We start from the raw sequence: 18197 nt of genomic DNA on the forward strand, positions 1-18197 counted from the left end.
GGTCACTCCTGTGAGCGTCCACACCTGCAGTTACTCCTAAACCTTGGTGAACAATCTTGGTGAGGTCCTTAAGAGGCAGAGTCTAGCTTGGCATAGTAGTACACAATCCCCGCACCGGAAGTCAGAGGCAGATGGCTCTCTGAATTTGAGGCCAGTCTGGTCTACATAGCCAGTTCCAGGACAGCCAGGGCTTCATACAAAAACCCTGTCTCAAAGAAACAGAACCAAACTAAAACAAAAAAGAGGCCGAGTGGAGTGTTCTTATACTATGATGAGCAGAAGGAACTTGCAGGGAGTAGGGGTGGGGTTCAGGACAGCACTGGGGACGAAGGTAAGTACTATGAAGTTCCAGCCATGGAAGAACACTGGCCTGACCACATGGGGAGCTTAGGAGGGGGAAGAGCTCCATCCACCACTGTCCACTCTGAGGAAGAGGCAGATCAACACAGGGCTCCAGGGCCCTGCTGCAGATGCCCACGAGTGTAGCACACCAGCAGGTGACAGTGTGGCCACATGACCAAGCGTTCCTGGGAGTACTATGGCCGTGAACCCCATGCTCAGTGGACTTTCCGGTTACTGCCTTTCTAATGGGGCACCTCAGGCCAGGACTGGGCCCCTCTGTTATCCTTCTATCTATAACCTGGTTATTGAGCTTAATCTGCTTAGTCTGTCACCTGGACAGCAGCAGTGACCTCACAGGGGCCCTTGCTGTCACCCATGTCCTTAGTGCTCCACTAGCAGCTAAGGGTTTCTTATTGGATATAAGGCAACTGGGGTCTCCCTGCTGTGCCTCTTACAGCCGTCTTTCTGTCTCTTGCCATTCTAGTTCGGAGCCGGGGTTGCGGTCTTGCCAGGGCCCAGGGGCTCTGCTGTGGCACTCCCTCCTTTGCTCATCTCCCCGGTGATCTCTGTCACAAAGGGAGCCCTCTCAACTGAGGACAGCTGTGCCCTCCATCTCTTCTCTGTCGAAGCCTGTGGAATTTTGTTCAGAGACATCTTCCATCCAATGGTTCAGATGTCTCTTCCTTACAAGCAAAACCAATCACCCTGACCCAAATATCCAAGTCTAACCCCACAGTACCGTTTCTTTCCATGACAACATGTCACCGCATAGATCGTGTATAGTGGGTGCTAACCCCTTTCTGAATCATGATCAATGACGTAACCAGCACGAAATGACTGAGCTAGGGGTGGGAGAAGGGACATCTCCTTCCCCTGGATGGCAATGCTGCCCTGCTGAGGAGTGAGTAGGTTTATAGTCTGGGACATCCTTTATCCTGTACATTTTGAGGGGCTGGGTTTCTGTAGCTGCCTTCCCTATGTACACTCCAAGCTGTTCTGAAGTCCCCCACCCGCGCAATGGACCTGTTCTCCCATCTTTAGCACCGACCTTCTTCCTGTGCCAGTGACAGAGACATCTCTAAGCCCTAGAGGCTAAGGGCCAGGGGCTGTAATGCATTCTGACCCAGAATGTACCTATAATCTGATACCAAGGGATGTGTGTGTGTGTGTGTGTGTGTGTGTGATCCAAGGAACCCCAAGAGCTGGGGCAGGGAGGAGAATGCTGGTATATAATTGGGAGGCTTCCTGGAAAAGGCAGGTGGAATTGGGGGAACAGGAGTGGCCCCATCAATGCCTCTGTGCAGCCCCAGCCACAGGGCAGGGCAGGGCAGGCTGTGTGTGTATGTGTGTGTGTGTGTGTGTGTGTGTGTGTGTGTGGTGTTATCGCAGAGGAAATCGATGCCTGGCACCAGCCCAGTGTTTAAGGGAAATGAATAGATTTTGGCTGAGGACAAAGAGAGTTTGATTAATCAGAAATTGGATAATAGAGGCAACACTCTAATTATTTTTCTTCCCAGCATTTATCAAGAAATATGTTTGCAGTGCATATCAGAGGTAACAGAGTGGGTGAGGGGGCAACTCTGCTGCAGCAAATGTCTGGCTGAGGGGCAGACCATCTGCACCTACACTCATGGCAGGGATGGACGTGAAGATCCTGGACGCAGGTCCACAGGGCAATTGGAGGCAAGGGGGCAGGCGAACAGGTCTGAGCATGTGCACGACCGGGGCAACTAAGACCCTGAGGACACACCATGAAGAGTGGAGCTGGGGGAGGAGGCACAGGGCCAGGCATCCGTTAGCACAAACCCCCACACTCACATACAGGCTAATGTTAACTTGTCCCAGAGGCCCCCTTTCGCCTGAGCATGGATAGAGGGCAGAAGGGCACACACTACCACTTCAGGTCAAGCTATTTCTCATGGAGGTCTAGGACCCGCTGAAGCCAGGTTGTTAAAAGGTTGTTAGGTCTATCTTGCCAACCCTCATCTAGGAAGACCTTTGTGGGCTCCCCCAGCAGCTAGGTTTTTTTTTTTTTTCCCACTTTGGCTGTGGTGGATCACTCCATGGGTCAGGTCGGGACACAGTCTCTCAGAGTCTAGGGCTCACACACCTTGTCATGCTCCGGTCACTCTGCCTCCTCCTTCCACGTTCTCCCTACTCCTGCAATACCTCCTGCGGAAACCCGTAGTTTAGTGCTCTCTTCCCACGATAACCCAGTCCACTCAAACAGGCGGGCTTCTTAGGGTTCCACACAGGAATGAGATTTATGCCCGAGAGGAGCTTGGCCTTGCTAAGTGGCCTCTCTGATCCACTAGCTCATTCATTCATTCGCACGGTCCACACGGTGAGGCTGGTATGGGGCAGGGAGGGAGGCAAGACATCACTGGACAGAAGGGATAGTCAACGACAGTGGCCCAGCTGCTTCTGAGACTCCAGATGCCAGTGACAGGAATGTTGAGTGAGGAGTCCTTCCGTGTGTGTGTGTGTGTGTGTGTGTGTGTGTGTGCGCGCGTGCATGCACACGTGCGTAGGGGAAGGGGTCAGGGCCACATCCCCAAGTAAGGAGATATGGGATGAGTCAAAGCTGCCGGGCAACAGGCAGGCTGTAACAGCTGGCTGGCTAGCTGCCGGCAGGCACCTCTCCACCCTGCCCGGTGAACTTCTTAAGGATTATCACTAGCTAGCCGTGACTGTTGCCCTCTGAACTATGACACGGCCTTAGAGTCCTCTTCGCCACAGCATGCTTTAGGTGGCCACGCTGAATCTGGAATAAGAAATGAAAACTTTCCGTATCCTCCACTCAGACCAGAGTCTCTGATTTAAAAATGGGGGGGGGGGCTGGTACGGTAGCTCAGCCGTTGAGGGTTTGCTTGTGTGTGCAAAGTACCCCAAGTACTGCAAAAAGTAAACAAAACGGTGAGAAAATAAAATAATAAAGGTGGGGGAATTCAGGTGGGGGTAAGGGGAGAGGACAAGAGTGTCTCAGGACACTCTTGCGCGCAGTCCTGCTGGCCTGACCTGATAGGCTGTTTTCAGATCTGGGACCACTTAGCCACTGACTGTGTTGCTTTCCTTCCATCGGGATCTTGTTTCGTCCCCCCTAGGGTAGTTTCCCACGATTCACCGTCTCGTGGGTCACATCCGTGTAAATTCCGCTCTCTCGTTTAATCACGGTTCCACTGAGGCACACCACATCACCAAGGGGCCAGGTGTCAGTCTGAGGTGTCTGACCCAGCCTTAGCAGCCAGGCAACTGACCGGTGTCTGTCTGGCACGTGAACCACAGCCAGGTCTGACGGGGCCCAGCTGGTCGTTTGTGATAGGTTTTCATCTCTCTTCGGAGCAAAGGGCTAAGCCGGGGCTGCCATTCTTCACACCAGTTTAGCACATGCCAACCCTCTGCAAGAACGGGACTCAAAGGGATGGACTGAGGTACAACCACTTACTGGGGGGCGTTTCCCAAGAACAGATTTCCTGGGAGTTATTCTTCACTTAGGCGGACGCCAAAAATGTCCAAGCCTCATACCTCTTTCATTCAGACCCAGGAAACAATAAACAGCAAATAAAAAAAAAAATAGGTCAGACTGTGGTGACTGGCAAGGGGGGGGGGAGTGGGAGGAGCACAGACGCACGCCTGGGATGTGAGTAAGGTTATAGTGAGGTCCCAGCCAGACTCAAGCAAGCGTGGGGTCAGAGATATGAAAATTGTCTCAGTGTGTGGCCCTGTGTGAAAGCCAGAGCAACTACAAGGCCCATTCTGCCCCGTGGAGAAACCTGGCCCGCAATGCCAATGCCAGGAATCGAGCAACCCTGCAGCTAGAGGAGGGCAACCCACTTCAGGCAGGATCTGAGACAGCGGAAAGACGGTGGGTGAGGCCAGCTTCCACACTGAGTGCCCAATCTGGCAGCGGACCCTCAGCTCTCTACAGTTAGCCTACAAGGAACCTCAGTCTGCTTACTCCTCTCATCCCTTTAGAGAAAAGGAAAATGTGGCCCTAAGAGGTAAAAGCGCTAAGGAAATAAGCCCAGTCTGGATGGGAAATGCCCAGGCTTGCTGCAACCCACTGCTCTGGCTGGAGCACAGGCCAGGGCCTGAGAGCTTGCAGCGGGTCCACCCCTGGCTCCAGGCCCACGGGTCCAGCCAGGTAACCTCCAGTATGCTTCTTGTGGCCTACTGGGGATAAAGCCAGTCTATAGAGGAGGAAGCTGAGCTATCCCCAGGCTGCTGAGACCCCCAGGTTCCTTAATGCCCTTCCTAAGCCTGGTTTGTCAATGGCAGTGGCTTTCAGGGTCTACCCTGAAATACAGGGTAGTTTTGGTAAGTCCTCCTTGGGAACGTCCATGTCTGGGCTCTAGGGAAATAGGAACATCAGTCTACATCCCTCCGACCCAACTCAGCAAAGGATCATGACACCTGTGGCACACAGGGACACCCTCTCTGAGGGATCAGGATTCAGGCCAGGCCCATCCAGGAATCCTGTCCTGGCGGTTCTCCATCCTAGGAGCAGGGGTCTCTCTCTCTCTCAAAAGGCCTGCTTTGACTACAGCCTACCCCAGCATGGCCATGGCCACAAGAGCCCTGGGGACAGATGTACCTCTAGCTGGATTCTGCTGGAAGGAACGTTGGGGTTGACACCGGAAGGCCCCTCCCCGCACTGTGGCTTTTGACAGTCTAGCTTCCTAGCACTTCTTGATGGATTCTCCAGGGACATCGCTAAAAGAGACGTATACCTTAATTTAGAAGTGCATAACTCAAAACTCTGTGATGTAGCAGGCTTCGGTGGAGAGAGGGAGAGAGAGAGAGAGAGAGAGAGAGAGAGAGAGAGAGAGAGAGAGAGAGAGAGAGAGAAAACTCACGGCAGCCACTGTACGAAGCTGCCAGCCACACCTGCCCCGTGTCTGACTGTGGGTGGGCTCTAAGATGTACCTCCCGCTACCTGCTGTCTTGAGTGGCTACTGGCCACCGGGGACAAAGACGGAGGGGGAAGAAATGATAACGGACAGGGAGCAAGTTTTAATGAGTGGCTCTGGGATCCCTAGCCAGGAGATGAAAGGCAAGATCACAGGCTAGTCCTGACTGACCCCACACAGCCAATCTCCCCACTCAGGGGAAGGAAGAAAGGAGGGGAGGGAGGGCAGTGGGCACGCCACAGGACAACTTGTTAGGCCTCCTTCTCTGCCCACTGCAACCCAAGCACCGCTCCTCCAGTCTCCAGAAGTAGGCCGGCTTCACGGGCATACACATGGGCGGCTATACAGGGTCCTTAGTCAAGCCTGATGCTGAGCTGTGGCCATTTTGAAATGCTTACTAATTTCTTACCAAACCCCAATCAGTAGCGTAGCCAGGGCGTCCTACGGCGCTCAACCCCACTGTTGAATACAGGGCACCTCCCCTGATGTGGGAGGTGATGGTATGCTGTGGATATGTTTATTGCCATTGGTTAATAAAGTAACTGCTTTCGGCCAATGGCTAGGCTGGAAAAGATATCTGTCTGTCTATCTATCTATCTATCTATCTATCTATCTATCTATCTATCTATCTATCTATCTAGAGAGTAGATGGAGTCAAGGGAGAAACCATGTAGCTGCCGCAAAGGTAAACCATGACTCTCGTGGTAAAATATAAAATAATGGAAATGAGTTAATTTAAGATATAAAAGTTAGCTAGAAATACGCTTAAGCTAGTGGCCAAACAGTACTGCAATTAATATAGTTTCTGTGTGATTATTTCGGGTCTGGGCGGCTGGGAAACAAACAAGTGGTCTCTGCCTACACCCCCTACCCCATATCCTGGGATGCCTTCTTCAGCATCCTGAAGAACCATCCCAAGGGTGTTCCCACCTAACCAGTTTGTCAATTCTCCTGCCTCACTCTTATCCTCTCAGGTCCTATCCACCTTGGGTCTTCAGCGACCTCACTGGCCCACAGCTTCCTGGACACCTCGATGCCAAGGACTCCACTGACTCTAGCTCTGACCACGACCTGGTCAATACCTGCCCGAGTCTCATCAGATTCCCAAGTCTCTTCCTCTTGCAGGGGCCTTGGTGAGCCTCCTTCCTTAGCCGGGACAGCGGTATCCTTCTAGTGGCTCAGATAAAACCCCAGAGCTCCCGCCTGACTCACACCCTTCTCCAGTCCCTCGCCTGAAATACTGTGTCACCCCTAGTGGCCTCAGGGTCTCATCCCAGCCCTGTTGTACACCTACTTTTCTTCTACTTAGAGAATCTTTGCTCTTTGGTAGTGGGGATGGGACCAAGGCTTCCCGGTTTGAAGATTCTCTCCCGCTTAGAGCTATACACCCAGCAGAGCAGAGCAGCTTTAAACACTGCAACTGTTCCAGATCTTCCTCTGTTCTACCCTGTGCTGGTCCTTGGACTCACTGGAGTGTGAGCCTTACCTGGCCCAGTTTTAAGACCCTACCCATATGCTTGCGTTGGGTTCCGGCCACCTATTCTTTTCTTTCACGTGTACATATGAACATGTTTATGTGTGGTGTGCGTACACACATGTACATGTACACATACATACATACATGTGGAGGACATCTCTCTGGGTGTTGTACACCTTGTTTTTTGAAAAGGTCTCTCATGGGCTTGGGTTTTGCCTGGTTAGGCTACACTGGCTGGCTAGCTAGCCCCAGGGACTTGCCTGTTTTGAGTCCTCATGCCCAACCCTGGAATTAGAAGGATGCACCTCGCCACGTGGTTTTGTTATGTGGGTCCTGGGGATGGAACTCTGGCCCTCATGCTTGAGTGGCAAGGGCTTCACTGACTGATCCATCTTCCCCCAGCTTTGAACTTCTGAGACAAGGTCTTGCTATATAGCTAAGGCTGGCCTCAAACTCGCCACTGTCTTGCCTCTTCTCTTGCACTTCTCCTCCAGTGTGGATACATTAAAATGGATGGTTGATGTGGGGACCACGGACAGCACTGTTAGGTCTTTACCGATGAGGATGAGAAGGCTCAGAGGAGATGGGTCTGAACTGGAGGCAACAGGACCAGGGCCTGTCTGTCTCCATGGCTTCTGAAGCCTATACCGGAGTTCTTGTTTAATGGCTCTCAGTCATTGAAAGCCTTGGTGCTCCTGGGCCCTCCTTAGGCTACATAGAGTACAGCGTGGCCCCTGCCTGCCTGGAGCAAACTTTTGAACTTTTGGAGTCTGTCTGGAACACTTTTTCTTTTTTTTAAAATCATGTTCCTCACAGGCTGCCCCAGGCTCGGACACCCTAGGTTTCCTTCTTAGGGGCTTTGGGAGACCAGTGGGCTATCTGCTTCCTCCAGAGTTTCCACGAGCAAAGCCACAGTCAGCAGCAGCTAACTCACCTCTGCAGATACCCAGCGCTTTTGGTCTTGAGGTGGCAAAGGCATGCTCTGTCCTTGCCTCCAAGAGAGGAAGCACAGACGTCTGCCTGTGTGCAGGCACTCACGCATGCAAGCACACTGTCATCCAGGTTCACATACCACACTACTGAGTAGCTAGACTGAGGAGACATTCTCAAACTATCTGCAAGAAGACACCCTCTCCCAGCAGCCTCTGTGCAGGGACCTCCTGGCAGTGATGTCTGTATCTGGCCACCCAGAAACTGCTGGACTCTCCATAGGATCTCCTGAGGGGCAGATTGAGACACTTTTCTTTTCTTTCTTTCTTTCTTCTTCTTTTTTAAAAAATCTGTAGAGGCCATAAGGTCTAGGAGGTTGGAAACAGAAGAATCTATTCTCTATGCTTCAAACCCTGAGTTCCATAGCAGGTTCCTGGAATGGGTCAGGGCAGGAAGGACAGATCATGTACTCCATGAGGGCAGGCAGGCTGTGTTCTTGCTGCGGCACCCTGAGCCTCAGCCAACACCCCGTGTGTGTGTGTGTGTGTGTGTGTGTGTGTGTTTATCTTTCATGGTGGGCACACTACCAAGATGAGTAAGAACCAGGTCTTTCAGATAGAAAACCAAACCAAAAAACACATCTCTGGGAACAAGAGAGCAGATCTAGGGCAGAAGGTGATGCCATCAGCCTCCTAAGGGGGAAGAACCGTGTCTACTCACAACCCGCCTCACAGAAAAGCGTCTGGTAGAGGAGTACCCGGGAAGAATTTCATAGCGAATGCCAGCACCTCTTCCCGTCTAGAGGGGAAGGCAAACGGAAGGGGCCCCCCTCTGTGTCCAAGCCCTCTGTAGCTTCCTGGGTCCCTCAATGGTCCCCACTGTACCATTGCTTTTCATCCCCCCCCCCCCAACTTCAGACAGGTGACTTCATCTTGGCTAAGAGGGGGGCTGGGTGGGTTGGTTACCCAGAGCCCTGGCTCTACCAGAGACAAGGTGCGTTGTTAGGGCAGACCCGAGTGGCCAGGAGCCCTCTCTGCTCTCTGAAGTTCTTTCTGTAACACAACTCAGGTCCAGGGGGTGGTCAGAGAGCCATTCCCTTTTAGAGACCCAGAGGCTGTGGGCTCTGCTGAGACAGCCTGACAACGGTGTGTGGCCATGGCGTCTCTGCCCACTTCCCTTCACGTGCATCTCTGGCCTTTTACCCACCTCTCCCTCACACCTCTGACTCCCCCCCCCCCATACCCTGGGCTTCCACCCAACCCAGCAGCCTCAGCAACCAACTCTCTCTTCATCCTCTCCCCTCTGCCCACATTGCTCATTCTGACTGTGCCCGTGTCCTTCAAGCTCCAGTTCAAATGTCACATTGCCCACAGGCAGGTCTGACCTAAGCTTAGGGGAATCTCTCTCAGGCCCCTCCCAAGCCCCCTGCACCACGCCGAGGGCCTAGTTCTCAGAGCACAGCCATATTTCTCCCATAGGAAGGCGAATCAGTCCTGGGAGGGCAGGCCCAGTCCACTCCCACCCTTCCAGCTCAGCACCGGGCCCTGGGGGAGCCAGCACTCAGTAAATGTTTGCTTAATTGAATCTGGCCAAGCAGCTTCCTCTAGACCAGGGCCAGGTTAGCAGAACTAGATGATTCCTAGTGCAGGGAAAACCACTTGGGCAGAAAAAGCGTCTGTCAAGGCTCAGGTGTCTCGCCCCAAACCCCTCCCCAGACAAGGCGACCTCGGTTACCAGGCTGGTCCCTCCACCCTGAGACTCAGACTCCAGGGAACCCTGGTCTCACTTGGCACCGCTTTCCCATCCTCCTCTCTGTAACAGGATCCCCAATTCCCGGCCTAGGCAGATTCCCTGCCATCCTCATCCAGACAGGCTCAGCACCTCCCTAAAGGCAGAGCCCCCATATATCCACCGCAGGATCCCCAGCAGAGGCCCTCACACCCCTCCCCAAACACCCCACCGCCTTTTAAGGGAAAAAAATATTGAGCCAGGAACACATTACAATCGCAGCAGGTCGATACTCATCTCTGGCTCCAAATGCCTCCAAGGAACCTGCTCCATTGCAAGAGCGATGACCGAGAAGAGCGAGCTGTTGTACCCGGGCCTCAGGGCCCTCTCTTCCCTTTCTATCAAGGCCAAACGCCGGAGCTCCTGACACCTGCGGCTGCCTGCACCCCTGGCCCCCAGAGAAAGACCCCCGTCTGGCGTCGCTCCCTCAGGTCGCCCGCCTGGGCTCCGCACCGCAGCTGCTCAGGGCTTGCAGTGGCCCCACACCATCCTCGGCGCCCCCTGCCCAATCTCGTCAGGCGGCGGTCAGCCCATCTAAGGGTTACTGGGCCGCTGTGCCTCCCTCCCAGGCACCTGTCTGGGCCGTGGCCACCCCTGCCCACCTCGCAGACAACCCCACCCTCGCGGCTCTCCAACCCGGCGGGGCATCCCTGTCTCTGCACCCCTAGCCCTATAGATCTCGGGTCCCCCAGCACAAAGGCCCCAAGCTCGGGCCCGGGTGGGGGTGGGGTGAGCCCCAGCCGCGCCCCCAGCCCAGGGTTCAGCTGTGCGCGCCGGGGCCACTGGTGCGCTCACTCACTCACCTCCCGGGCGCGGCTTCGTGCGTCGGTCGAGCTGCACCCGGCGGGGCGGGGCCGAGAGTGGGGCTGTGGCGCCCTGGTTCTGCACGACGCGGGTGCCGGCGCCCGCGCGAGGACGTGACCGGTCCGCGGGTGGCACACACGCTCCACCGCCCTGGCTCCCTCCTCCGCCCTCCCGCGCCGCCCGCAAGCGGGTCCACCCGCTCCGCACCGCGCCGCCGCCGGCAGGGGGCGGAGTCGCGAGCGCAGGCCGTTGCCAGGCCAACCGCAGGCGGGGTCTGCCGCTCGCCTGCCCCGCACCACGCGCTGTCGCCGGACCACTAGCTCCAGCTCATTTTCCATTGGTTGACAGTGACCGACGGACGTACAAATAGTCCAATAACGACGAACGGGGCGGGGCCGCGGCTGTGTGCGCGCCGCCGTACCGCACGCGCTGCTGGCTCCGGAGACTGTAGCACTGCACTGCGCTTAGCCTCGCCGAAGCCACTTCTAGCATCTTGGGAAACCCACCCAGAGAGCATCATAGCCCTGGTTCCTTGCACCCTGGTTGCTCCTCCTTAGTCTCTATCTCAATGGTGTTCGAACTCAGCCTCGGCAACCTACTCTCCCACCCGTCTCTTTGCGAAGTGTTGTCGGTCCTGGCTTCGTTGGATCGTCTCAATAATCCTTTAGGGAGCTTGAAAACGCTGATGGGCTGGCTAAGCTGGCGAGGTTCGCAGAACATGTCATTCGTCATCTCTTCTGCTCTCTTTTGCCACACTAGGGGCACTTTTTAGGAGACCCTGCCACCCCACCAGAGCGAAACCCAAGGGAACCAGATCAGTGAAGTCCCTGCCTGCTTTGCAGACTCCCCTAGAGACCTCGGAGCCTTGACAAAATGCACGTAAGTGCAGCAGGCTGTGAGATTCCGCTAATAGGAGAAGCTCATGTGTGGGTCTTGGCTGGGGGCACCTCATTCCAGTATAAGAAAGGCTCAGACCAGGGGGGCACCAGATTAGTGCCCCTCTGTCTTTTCCATCCTTGTCACCCTGAAGATACTATGTGTCTTAGAGTCCAGGGTGAGGTGGGGCGCCATGGCCACATGTTGATACCCGCCAGTCGGATTCCTTGGAATCAGGACACCATCCCACCGTCTCCCTGGGAATAGTTCTTCTGCTATTAAATGGGGACCGTTTTCCTGCATACCCGGGGGTGAGGGTGGGGCAGTTCACCTGTGAAAGTGCTGCCTAAAGTTTTAGGGAATGAACAGATTACTGGTTATGGGCACTGCTGAAGCTAACCTAGACATACTACAATGCATGACCAATGAGGACTAAAGAAATGAGGCTGATGGATGAAGAACATGTCTACCACGTCATCAGGCTGCAGGGCCAGCCTTCTGTCACTGGGACCTGGCTGAGAGTCAGTTACCTAATCTGTCAAAGAGGGTACCATACACTCCTCAGAGGGTTAATGTGTGTAGGACAGAAAGGACCAGGGCTTGGCAGAGGCAGTTCGCACAACAGGTTCAGGGGTCAGACTTCAGCCCGTTGCACAGGGTAAAACCAATGCAATAATTAATCACTCCCTACAGCATTCTAGGCGGGGGAGCAGAGGCTAGCCCCTGAAGTGTCTACCAGGGCTGATTGCTGCCTTCTAGACCTGGTTCTGGCAACTACCTCTAAGTGAGAGACTTTGGTCTCCCCTGGTCTTTTCCTGGTGGCCCGGCGTGCTCACCTGGTCTTTTACTGGTGGTCTCCATGTGGTGCATACTTCTAGAACATAGCTCTGCACCCTTTTAGAAAACCCTGGGAGGGGAGTAGAAAGACGGCATGTCTATTCATCCTTCCAGTATTGCAGTCCTAGCCATCCAGTGGAGACTTTGGGGGCACAGGGCAGGGAGAGCAACCAAACACTGGACTGGCTTTATAAAGATGCTTGGGCTGGAGCGAGGGCAAGAGCAGGGATGGCCAGGCATCAGAGGGAAGTGGGTTCCCTGGTGGGCACGAGGGGATGTGAGGTCTGTGGAGAACCTCGGAAAGGCCAGCTTGTCCACACTAGCGCCTACCAGACATGCAAGGATACTAGGGGGAGTCACAGCTAGCTACTGGTGCGATTGAGGACCAACAGAGAAATTTAAGACTGGCTTTTCCCATCCAAGAAAGTGAGAAGTAAGTATTGGATTATCTGAGCTAGGCGTGGACTCACAGACAGGCCGAGCTGTGTTGCAGTGAATAATCAGATAATGAAAATTTGGAGTAGTAGTCCAGCTAGAGAAAATAAGAACAAGCTGAGAAGTCAGTCTCCAAGGCCTAGTGCAGGGTAGAGTCTGTCGCTTCTGTGGAATCACAGGGACACCTGTTCCCTAATGACTTGCTTGCCCACCCCTGCTCCCAGCTGGCTCTCCACCAGCCTTCCCGATACCCTGGTATGGACTGGGGTATCCTGCACCTCTCTGGTTTTTCAGGCACCCACAGCCTGGCCTTTAGAGATGGCACTGGTTCTGGCAGGGTCCCGTTCTATGCTTTGCCTTTCTTTGCCTCCAAGACTCACTGATTCTCCTGCGGTGGCAGCCGGGTAGGTTTCTGCGGTATGTTTCCCTGTTTCTCAGGTCTTCCATCCCCCACTTTAACATTGCGGATGGCACCTAGGTCAGTCAGAGCCAGCCAGGCCTGACACCTCGTCTTTTAGCTGAAGAGAAGCAATGTAAATGAACAGAAAGACACACCCGGCACAGAGTTTGTTTTTGATTTCCTCCCTTGGTCTCAAAATGAATCTTGGTCCTGGGGCTTAGTTAGTATTCCTAGGAATGCTATCTGGAGACAGATGCCTGGGGAACAAAATCTGAGCTCCTGAGGGTCCTGGCTTTGCCCTCGGCTGGCAAGTCTGGATCTCAGTTCCTTACCAAGGGGGCGGGGGTAGCTAGACAGAGGCAAGGAGAGTGCCTCTAATATTATAACTTTTCTGACTTCACCTCCCGTCATCCTTCCCCTAGCCTGTGTCTGTCTCAATTCAGGCAGCAGGGACACCAGTCTCCCCTCCCCAACACCCCGGGTTTCCAGAGAAGCTTAGACACAGGTCTAAGTCAGGGTAGAATCAAGTCCCAGTTAGAGAATGCACAGCTTCTACTGGCGTTGAACACTGGGCTCCGTTTCAGTGCTGAAGAAACCAGGCTCAGAGATTAGGTAATAGGTTCAAGTTACACAGCTGGGAAAAGACACATCTAGGCATCAAATCTAGGCTATGGAAGTCTGGGTGGGAAATAAAACACAAACAAAAAAGATACCCCCCCCAAAAAAAAACCCAGTTCACTTGAAGCAGCAAGAGGAAATTGGCTTCCCTGAGCTGTCCTAAGATCTTCCAGCACGAATGGGCAAAGCTAGTTGTTACACTCAGGCACCCCAGGGAGAAGCGGGCTAAGAGCACCAGGGAACCTGAGGAGCAGAGAGAGCTGCTGAGATCCCTGCCCCACCTCTTCACCCCATCGCCACAGTCACCTGCCATCTGACATCCTCAGGGGACCGGGGAAGGAAAGCTGGGGTGATGCCCGCAAAGAGGAAATTCCCTGGTGCTAATTGGCACTGAGAGACCTTTAGGCTAATTAACCTGTTCATTTGCCTCTCTAGAGTAAATTAGAGGGTTTAACTGCGGAGACCAAAAGAGAGATGTTTGCTGGTGGCCACCTCCTCAGGGGCAACGGGAGGCTTTGTAGTGGGCACAGTGGGCTGCTGAAGAGGCTTGGCAGCGTGACTGACTGCCAGGCGGTAGTCACAGGTGGCCCTTGTGTGGCAGGGAAGAGAGCTCCCTTTTGTTCCCTTCTCATTGCTGTGAATTGGGAAGGCTGCTCTGACAGCCCAGGGCTCTCTGGGTGCTGTCTGTGCCTGGTTCTGGATTCTCCAGAAGGAGAGGGCTAGGTCCCTCTTATTGGGGTGCCCTCCCACTGTGCCGCTAGCATCTGCCCCCCATGGTTTCGTTATAAGATGCCCCATCCCCACGGGTTCATGCACTGAGCATTCAGTTCCCTGCTAGTAACACTGTTTTAGGGAGATTTTGGAACCTTTTGGGGGGGGGTGAAGCCTAGCTGGAAGAATTGGGTCAGTGGGGGCATGCCTTAAAATTTATAGCCCGCCATCCCCATTTCTGTCCAATGTGTGCTTTCTGTTCTGCAGACACACGAGTTGGTAAGGGGTCCAATCTTTGTGCTTCCACCACTACGGAGCCATATGTGGCTGTGCCTTCCCTGCCACGAATGACTGTCCCTTCAGGGTTCATGTCACTAGTGTGTTCAGTCAGAGCAGTGAGAATAGAAACCAGCACAGTCCTGCCCCAGGGATGCCAAAAACCCCTTGGCCAGAGTCCTGCCATTTTCAGATGGGGACACAGATCTTTGGGGGACAGGAGATACTGTTTTACACCCTGAATTTTCTATCTTAGGCTCTGTTTCAGGCTCCAGCAGCTTTGGCATGGTGTGGGTGGGAAAGGAAGCCCGGTGTTTCCCCACCACTCTGGAGGGAATTTGGTTGGTTTCCCTTTACCTATGACAAAATAACTTGAGAAAATTGATATGGGAAATGTCCTTCTGTATATGTGTTGCTCTTATTGGTTGATGAATAAAGATGTTTCAGCCAATGGCTTAGCAGAGTAAAGCCAGGCAGGAAATCTGAACAGAAAGAGAGAGAGAGAGAGAGAGAGAGAGAGAGAAGGTGGAGTCAAGGAGATGCTAAGTGGCCACTGAAGGAGAAAGATCCCAGAACATTACCAGTAAGCACAGCCTTGTGCCAATACATAGATGAATAGAAACGCGTTACTTTAAGATGTAAGAGCTAGCTAGGAATATGCCTGAGCCCTTGTAATTAATATAGTTTCTGTGTGATTATTCGGGTCTGGTCAGCCAGAAAACGAAAACGCAGTCTCCAGTTACAGAAAATCACTGTAAAGGAGGGAAGATTTGCTTTGGCTCACGGTTTCCTAGGCTTCAGTCTATGTCCACATGGCTTCACGGCAGAGCGTCTTAAAATACCTGGGGCAGAGCAGCACTGCCAACCTTATGGGTAGGTTGGGGCAAGGTGAGACAGAGAAAAGGGGCAAGGGTGGGGAGAGAAAGAGGGAGAGGGAAGGAGGGGAAGGGGTGGTGGTTGGGAGCAAGGCATAGTTTTCAAAGGTTCAACCCTAGTGACCTACTGCTAATAGATCCCATTTCCTATTAGCTCATTCAGCTATGTAGTAATCATGGATTAGACCATTGATGAGGCTAATTACTGAAGTAAATGCCGTCGTGAGCCAATCACCTCTCAGCTGAGGCACTTAACGGGGACCAAGTCTTTAACCTGTGAACCTTTCGAGGTAGTTTATGTCCAAACCTATCGGGGGTCTTGAGTACCAGCCTCAGTACCCCCCTCAGGGCTCAGAATTGGATGTCTATGGCAGGTGAGGATCCGAGGGTAAGACATTAACTCAAGTACATGACCTCTGCATCTTCTTTATTTTTTCATGCAAGAGGAAGAAACGAAGTGAAGGGGGCATGGAGGAGAGGAAGAATAAGAAGACGAGTCAGGGGAAGAATTAGGAGAAGAAGGAAGGAGGGAAAGAGGAAGAAGTAGAAGTAGCGAGGAGGAGGATAAGAAGAGTAAGGGCTGATCTCCATGAGGTTTCTAGTTTTTACAGGCATAGTTGGAAAATTTCATAGGCAAGGACAATGATAATATGCCTATCAAAATCACAAAAAGGGGCAGGTAGAACCTGACAAAGCTGTGCTCTGGAACGGGTGGCCTGGCCCAGGGAAAGGACAGCATTCAAGAGGAAGTACCTGACATCCCAAACCATTAGATAAAGTTACTAAACATCCGAATTCTGGATTCACCCTTTCTCCTCATCTAATCTCCCTGGTGATAACCAGCTTTGGGGGACACCCAGAATTGTTTGTTAGCAAAGGTGGGGCACGCTGCCTTCCTGCTCAGTGCCTGTCTTCTATAGAAATTTCTATGTGGTCTGTTAGCAGGTAATTTTGTGGGACTGACTCTGTGTAAATTTGACTGTTAGAACAAAGAGTAAATGCCATTGCCCTAAAGCCTCGTGGTATGGGGGAATGGAGCAAGGTCACTCCGTTGCCTGTGTAGAAGTCACACTGCTGAGGTGTTTCGGGAACAAATCCCATTTCGAAGGGAAGAATCATGGCTTCACAAGGTTTTTTACCGATATGACAGTGACTTTTCCAAAAGACAGGCGTTCTTGCAGCTCTGTGAAACGGGTTGCTCCATGCGGACGTGGACATATACACTTCGGTGGATCTGTCTGTTGGTCATCTGTGCATCACTGTATTGTCTTGTGGGCTCCAACACAAACCACAATAGAATGGAAGACAGAGGGTCTCTCTCTGTAAGCCTGGACCTGCAGCAGTGAGATGCAGCCTCTCGGGCTTCTGTGCACGGGCAACCAAAGGCATCCATCTTCGGTCACTTCCAGGGCCTCCCGTCTCCAGACACATGAACTCTTTCCTGCCCACTCCTCGGATCAGTCCCCTCACTTAGGCAGGCCAATTGGGGAAAGTACCCTTTAACGAATGCCCTTTCCTGTTCTGCAGGTGCCCGGGGCATCGTCAACAGTGGCCTGATCCCGTCACTAGTACAGAAGCTGCAGGTAGAGGAGGAACACATTCAGGAGATCATCTTGGACACTCTGGCACCATGCCTTCAGGAGGATGCCACTGAGGCTCTAAAAAGCCAAGCTGTGCTCCGCTTTAAGGAGAAGCTCCTTAGTGGCAACCCCCAAATCCGCAGCAAGGCTGCTCGGGCGCTCATTGCCATCAGGTGAGGTCTGTTGTGTGTTGACAGAGTGGTCACTTCCTTGAGTCTTTGCTGAGGGTCAAAGTAGCAAACTACTCCTGGCCTCTCTGTAGATCAGCAGTGGGGCTTCACCTAGCCGCATCTGCCAGGGAACCCAAGTGCATCCACCCAGGCATCCTCCCTCTAATTTCCTTGTGCCCCGGGGGAAGAGGACACTGGGTCAGAAGAGTACCTTTTCCATTAGTGTGGCCATGATGCCTGAGATTGGCCTATATCCCAGGAAACTCTCTCGCGTTCCCATCCTGGACAAAGCTAGCTACTTGGTCACTTCTCCATGAGGAAGACAAGCCGACAAACTCCAGAGATCATGAAGATAGCCAGTGGTCATTACGTATGCAAGTCTGTCAGGCACCGCCTAGAAAGTCAATGGCGGCTAGACAACTTCCAAGAAAGGAGATGTCTGGCTTTGGAGAGGAGAAAACAGAAGCACGTGTCCAGCCACTTGCTCGAGGTCACATAGCATCACAGTCTAAATCCTGGCCTGGAAACGGGGGAAGCACAGAACCTCCCCACAATTAGCCCTGTGCTTCTGGAGACCCCTTTGTCTGTGCCCATCTGCCCTCAGCTTGAGAGGGAGGGAAGGCCTTGCCATTCCTTAAGTCCCGGCTTTCCTTCTATCTGGGAGTCCTGCTAGAGGGCCAGGGTAACATCTCTGGTGGGCCTGCCCCAGCCCCTGGGATGCTAGTTTGGAATGCTCACTATTATGCATATTTACCCGCTGTCAGGTCTTTGGTCAGACATCCCCAGCCAATGAAGCTCTGACAACAGAACTTCATCAAAGGGCAGCTTCTGCCCCGTCCCTCTGACCTCTCCCATCAGCCTGTGTTCATTACCACCCCTTACTAATGTGTGTCTCTCACGCAGTGGGTTTGTTCTCTTTGTTGCTGTAGACGAAGGGCTAGATTATAGGCTCCCAAATGTCACGTGCTGAGGCAGATAAATTCAGCTTTTACCTCCGCACCTGGACTAGTACCTGCCTTGTGTCACTGAGTAAATGAGCCCAGGGCAGTCCTGCAGGTACACCCAGGACTCTTTGTCCTTGATAAATTGCCCCAGGGTCGATAAAGACTTATGGCCAATAGCGTTGCAGTATCACAGAGAAGTGGCTGCGGGGATCTGTTTCCTAAAC

General features: G+C 53.2%; 2 protein-coding genes across 4 annotated transcripts in view; one reads left to right on the top strand and one right to left on the bottom strand.

The window, feature by feature from the left end:
• Positions 1-10545, bottom strand: part of Gnaz (G protein subunit alpha z) — a 50908-nt gene extending 40363 nt beyond the window's left edge. The window contains exon 1 of the mRNA XM_050142808.1: positions 10251-10545. The gene's annotated coding sequence lies outside the window, so the exon portion shown is untranslated. The remainder of the gene's footprint in view (positions 1-10250) is intronic.
• Rsph14 (radial spoke head 14 homolog) overlaps positions 1-18197 on the top strand; it is a 78918-nt gene that overhangs the window by 58446 nt on the left and 2275 nt on the right. For all 3 annotated transcript variants that reach the window (XM_050142825.1, XM_050142816.1, XM_050142835.1), the window contains one exon: positions 16807-17032. In XM_050142825.1, coding sequence (XP_049998782.1) covers positions 16807-17032 — 226 coding nt within the window. The remainder of the gene's footprint in view (positions 1-16806; positions 17033-18197) is intronic.

Source organism: Alexandromys fortis, unplaced genomic scaffold, assembly GCF_014885135.2.
Source record: "Alexandromys fortis isolate MF-2015 unplaced genomic scaffold, M_Fortis_MF-2015_v1.1 scaffold_9, whole genome shotgun sequence".
Taxonomy (NCBI): Eukaryota; Metazoa; Chordata; class Mammalia; order Rodentia; family Cricetidae; genus Alexandromys; species Alexandromys fortis.